This window comes from Pyxicephalus adspersus, chromosome 3, assembly GCF_032062135.1.
Source record: "Pyxicephalus adspersus chromosome 3, UCB_Pads_2.0, whole genome shotgun sequence".
Taxonomy (NCBI): domain Eukaryota; kingdom Metazoa; phylum Chordata; class Amphibia; order Anura; family Pyxicephalidae; genus Pyxicephalus; species Pyxicephalus adspersus.
Window position 1 is genome coordinate 47231429 of NC_092860.1, and position 17147 is coordinate 47248575.

At 37.0% G+C, this 17147-nt stretch overlaps 1 protein-coding gene across 1 annotated transcript in view; it reads left to right on the plus strand.

The window, feature by feature from the left end:
- The first annotated feature begins 1427 nt into the window (after positions 1–1427).
- GRIN3A (glutamate ionotropic receptor NMDA type subunit 3A) overlaps positions 1428–17147 on the plus strand; it is a 165321-nt gene continuing 149601 nt past the window's right edge. Inside the window, exon 1 of the mRNA XM_072404441.1 lies at positions 1428–2581. Coding sequence (XP_072260542.1) covers positions 1874–2581 — 708 coding nt within the window. The 5' untranslated portion in view covers positions 1428–1873. The remainder of the gene's footprint in view (positions 2582–17147) is intronic.

Consider the following 17147-nt stretch of genomic DNA (forward strand, 5'->3'; position numbering starts at 1 on the left):
TGCCCAGAAAAACGATTTCTTAAACCTCACCATAACCTTAAGTTCAAACGTATCTGATTATTGCAGGTTATTATTCAAAATGACCATATCTACAAAAAAACAAACTGAAAATTGTATTACAGGCAATAACACTATCGGCTCAATTTATAAAACAAGGAATAAGACATTCCCTCATGGGAATCTTCCAGGTCCATGCGTTTTATGGGCAGTAATTGATTCCCACCAAGGAATGTTTGAGGGAATGTCAGATTCCCTGTTACCTGATACCTTCTGGAAAACTAACAGGATACTTTATAAATACTTTAAAATTTCTAAAAAAAACTCTTTTTGAACCCCTCACTTATATTCCAACACTCATAAACCAAACCCACTAAATTTTCTTTAGGTACAGATACACATGGGGGTGGGGGACCCTGTGCCCCATTTTCCCCCTCCCTCTTTTTTATTCTGTTCATTACTACTGCATAAGTCTGTAAAATTCTTAAAAGAATATGTAAGTAATAAATCTTAATCTTCTACTTGATAACTAAATGGTCTTAGAAAGTGGCACTGACACACATACATATTTCACACTAGATGGGTTATATCCCACTACCCTCTGAGGAAGCCAAGTAAGGCGAAACGCGTCAGTAATTGGGATTCCAAATTAGGATGAGAATACACATCTTTTGCATGTTGAAGCAACATTCCTATGTGTGTAATAAATTGAAATATTGTAATATACTGTACCTGTGAAATATTGAATATTGTAACTTGTAAACCTAAGCTTGTACATTTCTCTAATCCTTTAATAAATATTGTATTTTATTCTAAGGAATGTTTGAGGGAATGTCAGATTCCCTGTTACCTTTAATAAATTGCTTCATAATCAAGTATTCTTTTCTTAGAGGTCAATGCTTGCAACCTATGAGTGCACGCGTTTTGTTTTAACTAAAACTAATTACAGCTCTACAGCATCTAATTAGGATGAATGCTGTGATTTACAAAAGCTGAAAAAAACAACACCAAAAGTTTCAATAACTACTCATCTGGATGCAATCAGTTGCACGTCTGTTTACTGTTTGCAAATCCCTTAGTAATGAATCTGCCAAATCCAGATTTTCAATCAATACTATGTGATCAGGATGGTCTGGCATTTGGTGATGTCTGATGAGTCAGTTTTTGGTAATCCGCCAGATGTTATTTAACACATATTGTAAGGACAGAAGCAGAATGTTTTCATACACAGGGCACATTAATATCCTTATAATGTGTTCCATCCAGCTACATTCATCTGTTTGAAAACTCTCATTACTGCAGCAGGATGATAGGAGGAGTGCTAACAGCATTGTGGGGAAGGTAGTTCTCAGATCAGTCTATCATCCTTTTTATTTCTATGGTGGACTACACTTCCCATGGATCTGTGCGGTATGGATGTGCTGCTTTTTCTTGCCTTCAGTGGTATTTTAGCACAGCCAAGCGACCGTTTAGACTAGCAGAGCTGTGCAATCTTCAGGCATGTGCAGGATAATCTATTCTTTATATAGGAAATAAAGAATAGTCTTATCAATTATCTAAGCAACAGAAAAAAATATCATTAGATTTGCAGATGACTGTGAAACTCCTGGGATTTTGCTGTATATATTGAGATGTGAATGCAGTGGAAGGAGAAGTTTGCTGGGTATTGCACTGATGGAGGTCTGAAGATCTGCAATGTGATGATCAGTGGAGTAAAAGGAAAGCCCAGAAAGTGGCAGAGCTTTGTGGCCCCAGTCAGTGTGATTTGCTTTGCTGATGTTGGAGCCACCCAGGCGTCCAGTGAGAGAGAAGAAGTTTTGCAGAGGATGAGGTTATTGCTGGGATTGTGATCAGAGGACTAGTGAGTGCTCCAGTGATGTGCAGGCTGGGTTGGTGGTGCTTGGTGCTAAGCAGGGTCTGCCTGCTGATCCCTTGTGCCCTGGTACTAGCCAGGGTCCCCGGCTCTTCCTCTCACCCTCAACCCTGCCAGATCCTCAAGAGAATTGGGCACACTGTACGGATCGGGGCTGTCCAGCTCCAACCCTGGAGGACAAGGGGCATCACCAGTCAATACAGCAAAACTTGGCCTGAAAATGACACCGGGCTTCACAGGACGGGCTCACTTCGTGATCCAAATGAGGGCACGGAGCCCAGCAGCGGGGTGAGGGAAGGAGACAAAGTGACTTTAGGAAGAAAGTCAAGCCCCGGTCCTAGGAGTATCATTGGCTACAGAGGAGGAGATGAGTTGCTTTTTCCTAGGGAAGCTCTGCTATTGGCAGTGGATCACCTGAATCGGGTGCCAGGTCTGCTGCCATACAATCTGTCCCTGGAAGTGGTCATGGCTATAGAAGCTGGGCTAGGAGATCTGCCCATCTTCCCCTTCTCCTCATCCACTTCTTCTTGGAGTAGTGACCCTGTGTCCTTCCTGCAAAGTGTTTGTCATACTGTGGTGGTGCAGGGGGTCAGTGCTATCATGGCCTTTCCCCAAAACAAAGGGGAGATCCTGGAGTTGGAGTTTATAGCATCAGCCTTACAAATACCTGTTGTTAGCATTGTGAGAAGTGAGTTTACCCGGAAAACACAGGTAAGCAAGGGGATCCTTTTATATTAATGCTAAGGGCACTTTATTCAAACTTGTGTTAATGTGTTCTGGCATGGATTGTTTGCAAGAAGGGAGAGGAATAAAAAAGAAAGGAAAGATCATAACAGATTAAAATGGAATAATTGTATTATCTATCACAAATATATATAAAGTTGACTTAACAGGTATAAAGTCAAAATATAACACCCATATACCCAAAAACTAACTAGTATGTATATATATATATATATATATATATACACACACACATACATACCACTATACATATACATATCAACAAGCACTAATATGCATATATATATATATAACAACAAGCACTTAAACACATATATAAAATTTAGAAGCACTAATACACACATATATATACCAACAAGCGCTAATATGCATATATATATATATAACAACAAGCACTAATACAAACATATATATAACAACAAGCACTAATATAACACAAGCACCAATTTACATATACATACACATATATATATATTTATATAAATAACAAGCACTAATATACATTTATATAAAACAAGCACCAATACACATATATATACCAACAAGCACTAGGAGCTGTTTGGGCTCTTTCATGGGGATCTCACCTCCCCTAGCTGCTCTCCAGTCTACTAGGTTAATAGCTTTTCATTTATGAGTTCCCCAGGGGTATGAGTCTTTTTAAAGAGTGCTTCCTAACCATTATACTAATCTAACCATATACATACTTTGAAATCTAAACTAACATAAATTATAATACACCCTGTCTCTGTGCCTGGTGTTTTTGATGCAGAAATTATGGACATGGTTGTTCAGGACAAATCATTTATTATTTACCAGTGTAAACACCCAGCACACCTAAAATGTATAGGGATGATGCATACATTGACCCTTAAAGTGAACCGGGAATACAAAGGCTGAGATTTGTGAACATGTATAAAAATTGTTACTTGTCTGATTTGCTGTAGTACTGCCTGAATCTCTAAAGCTCTAGGTGCATGGAAAGGTTGAGAATAGTCCTAAGTTTTATCTGCATGTTTGACCCAGGGCAGGGATAGTGGTTGTAGAAGAGTCATCCAATCAATGTGTATTATTAGAGGCTAAGTCCCAAATGTTGCACCTGTGCCAGCGTAATCTACATTCAAGCACTAAACCCAATCCTAATTAACTCATAATATTAACCCTTAATGTGAACCCATAAACCCAACCCTTAAATAGTACTTTGCCCCTTTACTTAATTCTTTAACCTTAACCTTCAGACTAATGTTTGGTATCATGAGTACGAGGCTATCACTTAGCACTATAAAATCATGACAATAAATAATATTGGGGTGATGCTAGTACTGAAAAGCTCACCATGTGATGAAAGCGTGGATACTGTTAAAAGTTCCCATAGGGCTTGTTTGGACCTGCAGTAAAATCAGACGTTTTTGAGCATGAGGGGGAGTGGGTCATGATTTTTATGGGGGTTTGGTTCTTTGGTTTGGTAGCTAGGTGTATTTGGAATCAGATAACCTAGCTATACTCCAAGGCAGCCAGGTGCATTGGTAGGCTAGATGAGGAACAAAGTGCAGTGGTAGCCCATATGTGGTTAGCAAGGCATGGATAGCTGTTAAACAATTAGAAAGGCAGCCAGGTGCTTTCATAGGCCAGATGTGATTGGAAAGGTAGCCAGGTGCATTAGTGAACTAGATGAGAAACCAAGAGCAGCCAGGTGCATTGGTAGCCTGCATGTGGTTAGAAAGATGGAAGGGTGCATTAGATGACAAGATGTTGTTAGAAAGGCGGACAAGTGTATTTAGTGGATCAGACAAGAAACAAAGAGCAGCCAGGTGCATTGGTGGTCTATGTGAAGTTGGAAGGACAGCCAGGTGCATTGGTTGGTCAGACGTGGTTGGAAGGGCAGCCATTTTCATTAGTAAGCTATATGAGAAACAAAGAGTAGCCAGGTGCATTGGTAGTCCACATGTAGTTAGAAAGGCAGTCAGGTGCAGTGGTTGTCCGGATTTGGTTAGAAAGCCAGCCAGGTGCATTGGTAACCCAGATGTGGTTAGAAAGGCAAACAGGTGCATTGGTAGCTCTGATGTTGTTAGAAAGTCCGCCAGGTGCATTGGTATCTTGGATTTTGTTAGTGAGACAGCCAGGTGCATTGGTAGCCCAGATGTTGGAAAAGCAGCCAGGTGCATTTGTAGACCAGGGGTCAATGTAATGGGAGTCTGGGGGTAGGAGGATTATTTGATATGTTGAAGCCCCCTTTAATAAGTCTTAGATTGTGGCAGGGTCCTCCTTCTGTGTCATTGCATCTGACTGTCATTTGCTACCCCTATTTAATGTACAGCGCTGTGTAATATGTTGGTGCTATATAAATACTGTTTATTAATATTAATAAAAAAAAAAATATATATAATAATGACTGTCTACCAACACCCTGGGGATAAGTACAACAACAGTACAGAAAAAATGGAGCTTTTCAATAACGCCCTAAAACGTTTGTGTAAGCCTTTGCAAAACCTGGCATTTTAGATTGAATTGTCCCCAGACGCCAGGCTCTGCAGAGTAGGCTTCTGTAAATGTTGCGTTTCTTTTAACGCAGGTCTAAACAAGCCCTACTTAATATTGGCAAACAATTTGAGCCAACCTCTGTGCACCAGTCATGAAAATATCTGCAGGTCCCCCATTAATATGTCATTTTTTATAAATAAATCTACCTGCTTCAAGACTTCATGTTCAGGGGAAGATACCTGGGAAATAATGTGAGTGAATCTCATTACTAAAGCCACCAACAGAAAAGAGAATCCAGAGGGAAATGCCTTTATCAAGAAATATAATTATCATTATATCTTCCCATTATAATCTATGGTGATTTAACATATTATTTCCCATTCCTGAACGGGGGCTTTATAAGGATACCCCTAGTGTTCTATACCTGTTTTCTGGAAGTCCAAGCCCAATCTTTTTCTGTTCACACAATTGACTGATTTCACAAATTGAAATATTTTTGTGAATGAGCTATTAAATAACCTAGCTTTTTGTATACTATCAACCTGCTTAGTGATATTTTGCAGAAGAAAGTTTACAAAGGTCTCTGATAAATCCTTGTTCCCAGCACTTGTCCAGAAGGGTTTTATAGGATGCTGGAGGAATTGATTTCATCTGGCTGGTGATGGCTAATTAAGTTTTATCTACGGCGTGTGCTTTCAGTCTTCTCAACAAACCAGATGCACGATGCTTAAGGAGAGTGGCGAAGAAAACAGGTGCCAGTAGCATAAAGCAGAGAATGCGATGTGCTTCCTATCATTTCTGTGTAATGTGTTACCATAAAAGTCACAAGTGTAAACAACCCCCTGTCATTATAGTTCATCATCCCTCTTGTTATGGTACAGTACCATCCTACTCCAATTAATGAGCGCAACAGTTAATTGCTCATGTCACCTACTAGGAATTCTAGAATCATTGTTTTTTCTGCATAGAGGGTGTTTGTTATTGTAGTACTTCATTCTATTTAAAAGTGATCTACACATATGTATCTGGTAAAACAACCCCAATTCATTTTTTTAGAGGTAAGATGTTTCCAGGACTTTTTTTATCAGATGTTTTTCACATACTGTTACATTGAATATTAAATATCTCCCGTCATTTTTTTCACTAAGTAACCTATTCCCTGTTTAGTATTCTAAGCATTCCCATACATATATCAGTTATCAGCTGAGAATGATTGCTTAAGGTCGACCTACAGGACAATGTATGTTCTAAACCCGACATTTAAAGTCAATGGTTATCTGCTCAGATACAACATGCCCATGACTGGAGAATGGTGCAGTTTTATACAAGGCACATTGGTGTATGTGTACAGTCCTTTTTTTAAATATTCTATTTCCTCTGTATAAAAGATCCAAATCAACTACTAATTACCTACCTGAGAAAAAGGTGAAGTTTGTGTTTGCCCAGTCTGTGTGTGGCTAACCTAAAGAAAAAGTGTGGCCAGGATCACAGCATTCAGGTATAAACATATTCTTACCAAACAGTAAATGAGCTGCAGGCAGTGTGGAGCAATTCCTTCTCAAAGTATACAGCAGAAGCACTGTAGTTCTGATCCTTTGGGAGCTCAAATAATTTTGCTCTGATCCTCCCAATCTCCTTTCCTTCACCTAGAAGGGGGGGAATGGTTAACTTGGGTGTTAAGAGAAATGACCTGAGTATCCTCAGTGTTTTTGAAGACGTTGGTGTCCCTTTACAGCAGGAGAAAGGGCAGAATATACAAAAGTGGGCATTTCCTTCCATAAGACAATGAGCCATGCAAAATCTGCAGTAAAGCTTTGCAGTCACTCAAAGAAAAACTTTTAACCTGATTAAAGCTGGACCCCCTTTCAACCTCCCATCGCTCCCATCATGTCATTACACAAGAGTCATAGTGATGATTGGCTTTCTCTAACAATTAATAAGCTGCTAGGAGTTTTAATCCTTCACTATTGTATCTTAAAATATATTTCATTACATTAACAAAGTTCCAATTTACATCGAAGCAGTAATCTGGGTTACAAGATACAGAATTTAAATATTTTACAACACTGATTAATAGAGTGGTAATGACTTATATGGTTAGGTTTATAGTATAATTAGAAATAACTAATAGTTCTCTAACTTATCCATTAACATTTTCATACAAACCTCATATAATATTTATGAACGCAGATCTTAAGTGAACCCACACAGATTTAGAATTATATCCAAACATAATAGGTTTTACAATTATATTGTAATAAAGGGCTTTGTGTCCAAAATATTTATTATGATATATCATTATCCAATTTTGTATTAGGTTAATTGTAATGATAAAACTAAAGTTTAACCTATGACACTGTTGCATTGAGTTTTGTATGTGAATGAACCTTGTAGATGCAGTTATTAACTTATCATAATGTAAATACTTTGATTAATTTACAGCTGATTTTTAATCTGCATATATTTTTATTTTGGTTACCCAGTGTTCAGGTTATGTGTTTGATTGGGTTGCTAGTTAGGGTGGAAAGTACTGTGGGTTTTTTGGTGTGGGTAGGGGAGCAACTTGCCAGAGAAACTGCTTATCTTGGCTAAAAAAAAATTGAAAAAGCCTGTACATTAAAAGCCATATTACCTACATGATAAAGTTGATAGAACATTCTAGCTGCTTAATAAAACTGATTGGACAAGGAAAAATAGATCTTTCAGTTTTGTGCAACATGATTCCCTACTGTATGTTTTGTGTCAAAGTAAATGGATCCCTGTTGCCAGTCTGCACATGAGGTGGGCGAGTGCCCAATGTGTGAAGCGATACAGATGAGCCTTGGTAACAAGATGATAGGTGAAATAAGGACGTGACAGGCGCCCAAGGAGATGGAGGTGGTAGGTTTAGGGCATGAAAGAAAGGTCAGGTGGTGGCAGGGAGGTGAGTTCGTTGGTGTAAGCAGTGAATGGGTGGTGAGTGAAGGTAAGAAGGAAAGGGTGAGTCCAAGGGATAGGCACATTTTAGAGGAAGCAGCTGGACGCGAATCTGCCCACCAATCTGCCCCTTTTTTGGAGAAAGGGGTTGGGTACAGATGGTGTGAGCGGTCTTTGAAGGCAGTAGTAGGTGGAATATGGTTTTTCCGTGGTTCTTTGGACCTATCTGAGGTATGGTGTCTCGGAGGAAATGGTTAGGGGGCTACCTGGGTTTAAGATATCGTTCCCAAGCCAGTTGGTTGCAACTGGGAGCAGTAAGGTGGCAGATCCCCAAGTCTTGATGGTGGTAGTAGTCAGGGCTTTTGAGGATCTGTAATGCCAACGCCTGATGTTGGGGGTATAATTGCACTGTTGTTTTTTACATATGGCTAATATGTTGTTATTGTTAATATATGGGTATTATTATGATTAATTTGTTATTTATGTTGACATTAAAGAAAGAGTGTGTGAATAATAAAATAAACGTCAGATACAGCTATTTAACCCATTGGAAGTGTGGAGTGTTTATTTGATGGGAAGGAATGACAATGGTTGGGGGAGAGAAGAGGGAGAGTCTGGTAAAGTAGGGTGGCCCGGTCTTGGTAGTGGGGCTTGGATCAAGTAAAAAGAGACAAACTCTGATCTCCCCCAAGTCATCGTCTCGCTTGTTGTGGTCAATTTGTACTATATGTGACTGTGCTTATAAGAGATGGGACAACCCTACTGTGACTTGACCAAGGGTGTTGAACAGCAGATAGAAAAATCCTAAACATACAAATGGATCCTTTTTTTAGCATCAATTACATTATCACTGGGTAGGTGAGCTATCCTATATAATGCAGGTAGATATTGGAGGGTTGGGGCCAGCACAGTACTTGTGTACTGTGAAACACACAAATATCAAATTTTTTGGTAAATGGATACCTGTCTGGTAGAGTGGGCATTCCAACCAAGCTGAAGCCTGTCTTAGGTAACACACGTTTGTGATGCTGAACCTTCATGATTAAAATAACTAAAATGTAATGAATTAGAGTGCAGGCTAGGAACAGTAAGACTGGGAATAATAAAGCTAGTTGACGCCAGATGTCCTCCAGGCAGGTCATACGATGGACGTTATCTAACATTCTTTCATTATGCATACTGCAAGAAGCTTATTGAATGCTGTAAAATCAGAGTAAGCAATTTCAGTATAGAGGAGGAGCCCATTTAACTGTAAGCGACTGAATAGAATGGTTCTTGCCATAGCTAAGAAAGGCAAAAAATGTTCCCGAGATGAAAGTACAAATAACTGTAAAACTATTCCCCTTACTTTTTTTCCCATTTCAGTGCTGGTAAATTTGTGTAGGGAGTTGAACCCAGCTTAGTTTTTGGTTATCCAGTATCTTTGATCTTTAATGTTATTGTGAATCGTACACGAGGTCATGTGTTTAATCTGTGCCCTATTTTTAGGAACTTGAAAAGAAGAGATTATCAAAGTCTAAAATTCTCCATGTAAATCTATTGGTTTCAAAAACAGAGATAAAAACCAAGTATTACATGGAAATAAAACACTAAATATATAATTTGTTAGAACCAGGGCACAGCTTGTTTAGATGTAAATCCTTCTAAGTATAAATATTTTATTTAATATCTTTTAAACAGCAGAAAATCGTACCCTGAAGACAAGTATTTACAGACAGATTGTGTATGACCAAGTATTGGAATCTCAGGTCATATTGTAGATTCCAGCAATAAGCACAGCGTGTTATAGTACACCTTAACATATTGTTCTTGTATTTAATTTGTCAGCCCTCTCCAAACTGGTGTTTTTTTTGGCTGGATGTTAGGAAGGTGATATTATCAATTTCTTTGTTGTATCTCCTGGGAAATCTAAGTGAGAGACTTTGTTCCTTCATGAAACTTTTCACCCATCACTGCATCAGTAACGGTCTCACTCATCATTCTGCATTCAAATAAATGAAATATCCAACAAGAAAAGTGATATGTCAATAAAATGGCTGGTGACAGCTAAGTGGGTCTGAGATTAAAGTATACCTATGCTTTGCCATGAGCAGGTTTGTTTTCATTATTTATGTAGCCCCAGAATATACTTACATACCTTTACTGCTCTATTAGGCGCCAGGAGTTGAAGTGAAGAGTTTAGATGTTACAACATTCTTTAAAATAAAGGTGCATTCATCTGTGATTCTAACATCAGTTTTGAATCGGTTTCCAATAAGCATTTATTATTCAAAACTTTTCTGAGACCTTATTTAAGGTCCTGCACATTGTTGATTGAGAAGACTTGTGCTATTTTAATATGAAATATTTTTGGAGACGTAAGGTAATGTAAAGAGAGAAAATGTAGTATCTTAAGCAGCTAATCAAATACCACAGTGTTGTAGTCAGTGGAAGATTGTTCCTGCCCTTTGCACATTGATGTTTTGTTTACTGAAACAGCTAATAGGCTTTATACTACATATTCCTCCTTGCATATAACAGGTCAATGCATTTTAACTATGGCTTTCATGTTTGAAAGTACAAGCTCTTCTGATTCTCAATACACTGAGTTTATACTAACACATTCACATAAATGAAGCTTGTTCCTTTTATTTCCACTGTATGGTTTCTTTGCAGTAGTCCCTGACAGCTGTAGTGGGACTTCTAAATGTAAATGAAAATATAGACATTTACTTTAGGTCGAACCCCTTGAAAACAGTGTAATCAATAGTTAAAATACATATGTGTTTTTTCTGCTTTAGCCACCAAATGATTTTGTATTTCTGTTTATCGGGTTCTAATGATTTACAGTTTTCTGCCTCATTGAGCTACGAATATCATTCTTGCTTCAGTTTAACTGTGATCACTTTCTAGTTAATTGAACAGTGATAATAATGATAATAATAATAGTCTAATGATCAGGCTGACCTGGCAATCTGCATTGAGGAGCCAGGAAATAGGTGTGTCACCTGCCTGGCTGTGTACTGTAAGGAGGAATAGCACCAGCTGCAAAGAAATACAATGTTTAGATCTTTAGGAGGTTAAACAATTAAAATGCAGTTCATGTAATTCAAAAATACATTTACCTGATTACATGGTGATCCATTTTAGGATGCTGCAGTTAAACAAAGCCTGCCCCCCTTTCTCCAGGGGTTTTCAACTGTTTTTGGGAATGTGGGTACATGTCCAACCTTCCTGCCTAGAATTGTATTTCTTCCTGACAACCATCAAACTCACGCCTTATGATACTTGCTGCCTTGTCACGAATAATCCTGAAATTAAAATTTTTTTCTTGCCAAAACCTGAAGTTCCCATTTCAGGTTGAACAGGTCCACTTGTGTGTGTACTACTAGCTAGCTAGTACTAGCTAGTTGCTGTGTTAGTTCTGGTTCACTTCAGTGCTGACCATTCATCACTGCATTCCTCTGACAATGATATAATATATATAATAGAATAATAATATAATAGAAAATGATGCCTAATTCTTCAGAAAGAGGGTGGCAGGATTGGCTTGGTGGCTAGATCTGAATTCCTAGATCCTAGGTTTGAATACTAGCCAGGACACTAACAGCAAACTGTTTCCCCTGGACACTCTGGTTTTCCCCACATCTCCAAAAATACATGCAGTTCAAATGTAAATAAAGTTTTTTTTGCAAACATTTGAATTTGTAAAAGCTAATTTTAAAAAAAGAATGCATTTTTTGGTTGGAATCACATAAATAGGCTTTCCCCTTGGACTTTGCACTTTTGTTTTGGTGCACTTGAAATGTATTTAGCTATAATCTTAATGTTCTATTGTACTGTAAGGTTTATAATTCAAGACAAATGTATGACTTGATCCAGATTTAAACCACTCCTGTACTATGTATTGCCTTCTATACCAGTATGGACTGCAGTATTGTAATTTACACAAAAACACATGCATTTCCATATGGATCTGAGAATACTTGTTTTTCCAGGTCCTTTGTTGAGTTTTTTACAGTACATCTCAATGCTATCTATGTTCAGATAAAATAATATACTCAAAACAGGTTGTTTGAAGCTATTTTTTTGCAAATAAAGCAATGTTCATAATATGTACACACACGGTTCTTTGCAAATAATCCTCACTGCTGGCAATGGTTGCATGATCATTCAGACAACAGCTTGATTACAATTAATAAATGTTCCCAATAACCACAGGACCAGTTTCCATACAACTATATTTTTTTGTCTGGTAAAGTACAGATACTACCTTGTGAAGAAAGATGAAAATAGGTGTGCAAGTAATGTGAACAGAAAATGAAAAGAGCTGTGTAATAAAAAAACTGTGCTCAAAAGATGATGAAAAATGACAGGCTTACAGAATAGATATAAGACGGTGAATATCTTTCATTTATCCTTTTATTCTGGTTGCAGCTGATCTTCCAATAATGGATGAAAATAAAGGGGTCATTTCATGCATTACAGCATACAAAATGTAAGAAAACAGTACAAAATACTGCAATCTATACACAGACAAAGGAAAATATAAACTTCTGTATGAAGCAAAACATCAAGGTATAAATGTTTTTTTATTAAAGCTGAAGTTTGATCGGATCAGATGTTTCATTTCCTGGCTTTATTCCTCAACAAATCCACATGCTAAAGAAATTATTAAAAAAAATAATTCCATTTTCATTACCAAGCTTTTGTTCCAGTGACATAACCTCTGAATATCTGTGCTTCTCTATGTAATTCAGGCAAATCATGGCTGGTGGGAGGGACTGAAATGGTGCTGTTCATAGCTTCCTAAATGCAAAACTTTATGGTAATGCCCTAATGTAATGCTAAGCCTCTATGTACTGAAATTCAATGACTGAAAAGGGTGGGAATACGTGCTAGATGTTGAATGAAATACAAACAGAAAATAAGGTGGGCTGTATCTGACTCGACAGGTTCTAATGCACATAGCAATAAACTTAGAGTGTTCAGTGAAATCAATAGATACTTTTTGAATATTGTGCAACTGCGTAAGACTGAAGGTAAGGCTGGAGTTCAGCTTTAATGTATAATAACACATACTAGCTATTTTTCTCTTACTGTTCTTGGGTAATTAAAGGTTGAATGTAATTGTCTGCCATTGATTTCTGCCAGTTTGTTTATCATAATTGATTTATGCGTTGCTTAAAAAAACTCAAACATCTAACCTCACAATTTAAACAATGTGTGTTACATGTATATGTAAATGCTACTTTTCCTGCCATTATATTTTAATACTATTCGCCCAGTCCCATAACTCACACACCGATGCCAACGACATATCCAGCTAAATGATACGATTTGTCTTACCACTTTCATTTGTCTCAAGTACAGAAAAAGATTGATCTGTGTAAGAGTACAGTATGTACTGACCCTTCCGTGCATTTGGATTGCAATTATCTATATGCCACCACTGATAACATTATTTCACCTTACTGCTAGACATATACACATATGCAGAAGAGAAATTCTGCTTGATGCTTGATTGTTACTCAAACATTTAGATTTGGATCAATCAATAACTAGAATTTTTTAGAAAGATGTCAATCTCCATATTTCTCTCAGTACAAGATTTAAATTAGGGCTCCATTTTTAAGCTCTTGGTATTGTATGTAATGTTCATACAATACCCTTTAGGATTCATTTAAATATTTGTGCAAGAAGCGCAGTGTGTATTGATCCATAATCACCGTAATCCATCACAACCAGCTTTTGGCAGCCAACAAGGTTGGAAACAGGTTTTTAAATACAACTTTTTTAAGTTGCTTATTTTATACTGTAATTAAAGGAGAGACACAATTCTTCTTTTATTCATATCTAAAAGTTCATTTCATAGGAAAAGTTAATTTCTGATTATTCAGTTTGATTTATTGCATGCCATTGCTGTTGTCCAGTCTTACACATAATTTCAGAGCCTAGCTGTGGTTTTCAGCACAGCAAAGTTTTTTATTCTTCATTGCTAACTTCAGAGATACATAACTCAACTGCTAAAACTTTTCTGATGCTGATTCAGCTTATGTAGTATATTCCAACTCTTTGCATAATAGACTGGATAGATTTATGCTAATTGTTAATGTGTGATTAGATACAGAGACATATGGACATCTTGAGAACGTTGAAACAGATTTCTTTATTTTTATCCTTCTATATTGCTAAAAATGCCATTATATGCATTTTAAACATTAATATGCAAATGTGTTTTGTATAATTCCAACATGTTTTAAACTTTTTGTTTAAGAATCTACATTTTTTTCTGCTTGGATCTGCCATAGCCACCTATGTATTTAGTAGAGGGTCAATTAACTAGCTAGCTAAATTTAAAGAAACCATGATTCTGATGGCTCAGCATCTATTGTCTTGAGCATATGAAGTCTGCTTATAGTCAATTATTGAATGATTATAAATTGTCATAAAGCTGTTTGCTGAATTTTGGTAACGTACGTTTTCCTGCCCTATTGATAGAAGCATGTTGGATGATCAGACTTCATACAAGTAGCTTTGCCCAGTGACTGAATACATGTAAGTGAGCTGTTAATTGGATTTGGATTCCTGCTGAATTTAAGTAATACAGGTAGTTCCCGGGTTAAGAACATCCGACATACAAACATCTTCTAAATATGAGCGGGACTTCCCTGCTCCCTTGTGTGCGGGAGGGAGGCTTGGAAGGGGGCGGTTTGTATGACTTGCAGAAGAAATCTTTTGGTAAACACAGCTGAGGGGGTGAGCTCTTCCGCAAGCTCTTGTAACTCTTTAATGACCTAGACAAACATACAAATTCAACTTAAGAACAAACCTACAGTCCCTATCTCCTATGTAACCTGGGGACTACCTGTACTTTGTTGACGTTCTTCCTCCCCATTTGACAGGGCAGTGAAAGTAGATACAGCAGACTGCAACTGCAAATGAGCACTGCAACACAACCGACTGGCTTCTTGTACTGCCCTTCCATGCTCAGCCTGAGCTATGCCGTATAGAGGATTGCAGGAAGCTGAATTCAGATACTTTTTAAGCTTGCAATAAAAAATGCATTTCATTATTTATTAAACACAGAGTTGCATTGCAATAACTGTAGTTTATGAGTTAATCTTTAATTCTCACTTTTTTGATCTGTGAGTTGCTCTGTTACTTTGGCCTTTGTATTTTGTTGAAAGCTCTCTAATAATTTCTCATTCCATTATCTATATATATATATATATATATATATATATATATATATAAATGATCTCACATTACTATAATAATATTTATCAGTTCTGCAAACATTATCCCTCCGCAATCAGATTCCAGTAGGTCCTGCGCTGTCCCAGTTCCTTCTTCTTTCTGGCACAGACCGGACAATCCCATCTGCTTCTTCCAGCTTCTGATCGCATCACCCAATCTCACAGTGCACAGGCACGAGTTTGGTTGAAAATGTAAAAAAAAAGTGCCACCTCACTGGGCATTAGTGAGATCATCCTTTTTACATTCCAGGAAAGCCCCTTATGATGTGTGACTGATCTTGCAGAAGATGCAGCTCAAAGCCTTTTGGAATATGTGACATATACAGGTCCTTCCCAAAAAACACACATTTTTTACTATATAAAATGGTTCACTTTGATGTTTGTATTTTTTGGGCTGCCATTTTTAAGTTTAATCACATAGTGACCATTCTGAAATACTGTGAAATGCATAAACTATCATTATTAAGATTAGCAACTGATTAGAGAGCGTTCTATGTACTGCTAAGTGTGAAATTGTGAGACAGATGCTGGAATGCAGAGGTCCCTGTTTAAAAGCTTCAAGGTGAAATATGCATATGATATAAAAAGACATGTGAGTTAAAATTCTAATGAAATTTGGACAGTAAAGGAAGCCATTTTATTAGTCATCATTAAGTTGGAAGCTCCGTGAATGAAGTGTTTACTGTGTTCAATATAACAAAAAGAGCTAAAGGAGAAAAATAATCTAGTACGTTGGCATAAAACAGAAAGATGAGGTTTATATTATGGAGAAAAACATTGAAGTGTTTTTTTAAAAATGTGTTTAACCACAACATGGTTGAGAAATTAGAAAAAGGAATTCATAACAAAAAGGTAAAGTATACAATTTGGGCGTTTATAAGCACCTTTACCACGACTTACAGACAGCTTATTTTCACTCTATCATTTAGGACCACGACTGAATTTTCCTGGATTACCAATGCAGCCCAGGTTGACTGTTTACAGGCTAACTGAAGTGTAAGTCTGTAGATAAAAATCAGCGTGCAGCAGAAAAACTAACTTGTAAGTGTTTTGCTTTGTATGTTCCCATAATTGGGCCCTAGCATGAGATCAAAATCCAAGTCAAGGTAACAGGCTGCAAATAAAGACTATTGCTTACTATGTAAAAGTCAAAACCACTAGGAATGAAGAGAGATTTATTTAAAATTGATTTTGCAACAAAATTACCAATTTCACTATTATTGAAATTTTTGTTGAAATGGAAACACTCTCCCAGGTTGCCCAGCCTGCTAAAAGTTGTTTTAAAAAATTGTCATGTTGTATTTTTTATCTGGAAAGAATGTCTGTTTTTTTTTCAAGAGTGTAGGGTTGAGAACTCTTTGTATGTGTATTTTCATTTTGGACAAATTTTTTACCGTTAAAATTTTTATGTAACCTTTTTGTAAATGTTTTTTTCTTCCCAGAAGACCTGCTATCTCTATTTTGTCCTTTTTATTTAACTATTTTCAATAGATACATTTCAACAAAATGTCACATTTGTGCCAAAAAAAAATATTTTTCTCCATATATGTATGGAAACAGAATCTCAACCTAGATAACCTTTGCTTGACCACAGGTATGAAAGGGAACAAAACATTTGCGGATCCAAAAATGTATTTCTATTCCACCAAAAGATTCCAGAATACCCAATTTCTAAAAGCCCCTTGTATGGCCTTTTTTATTTATTGCCATAAAACTACATTTGAATAGTTTACATGTCTTTGTATTGGTTGAAGTTCTTATGCACTAATCAAAATTTCATTAAAAGTGTTTTTTCATGGCTTGCATTTGATAAATTGATACCCAACTTTTACCCAGGCCTAAAGTTGTATTTTGTGTGCCCAAATATTACACAGTATTTATACAGTATTTTTAATTTGAAG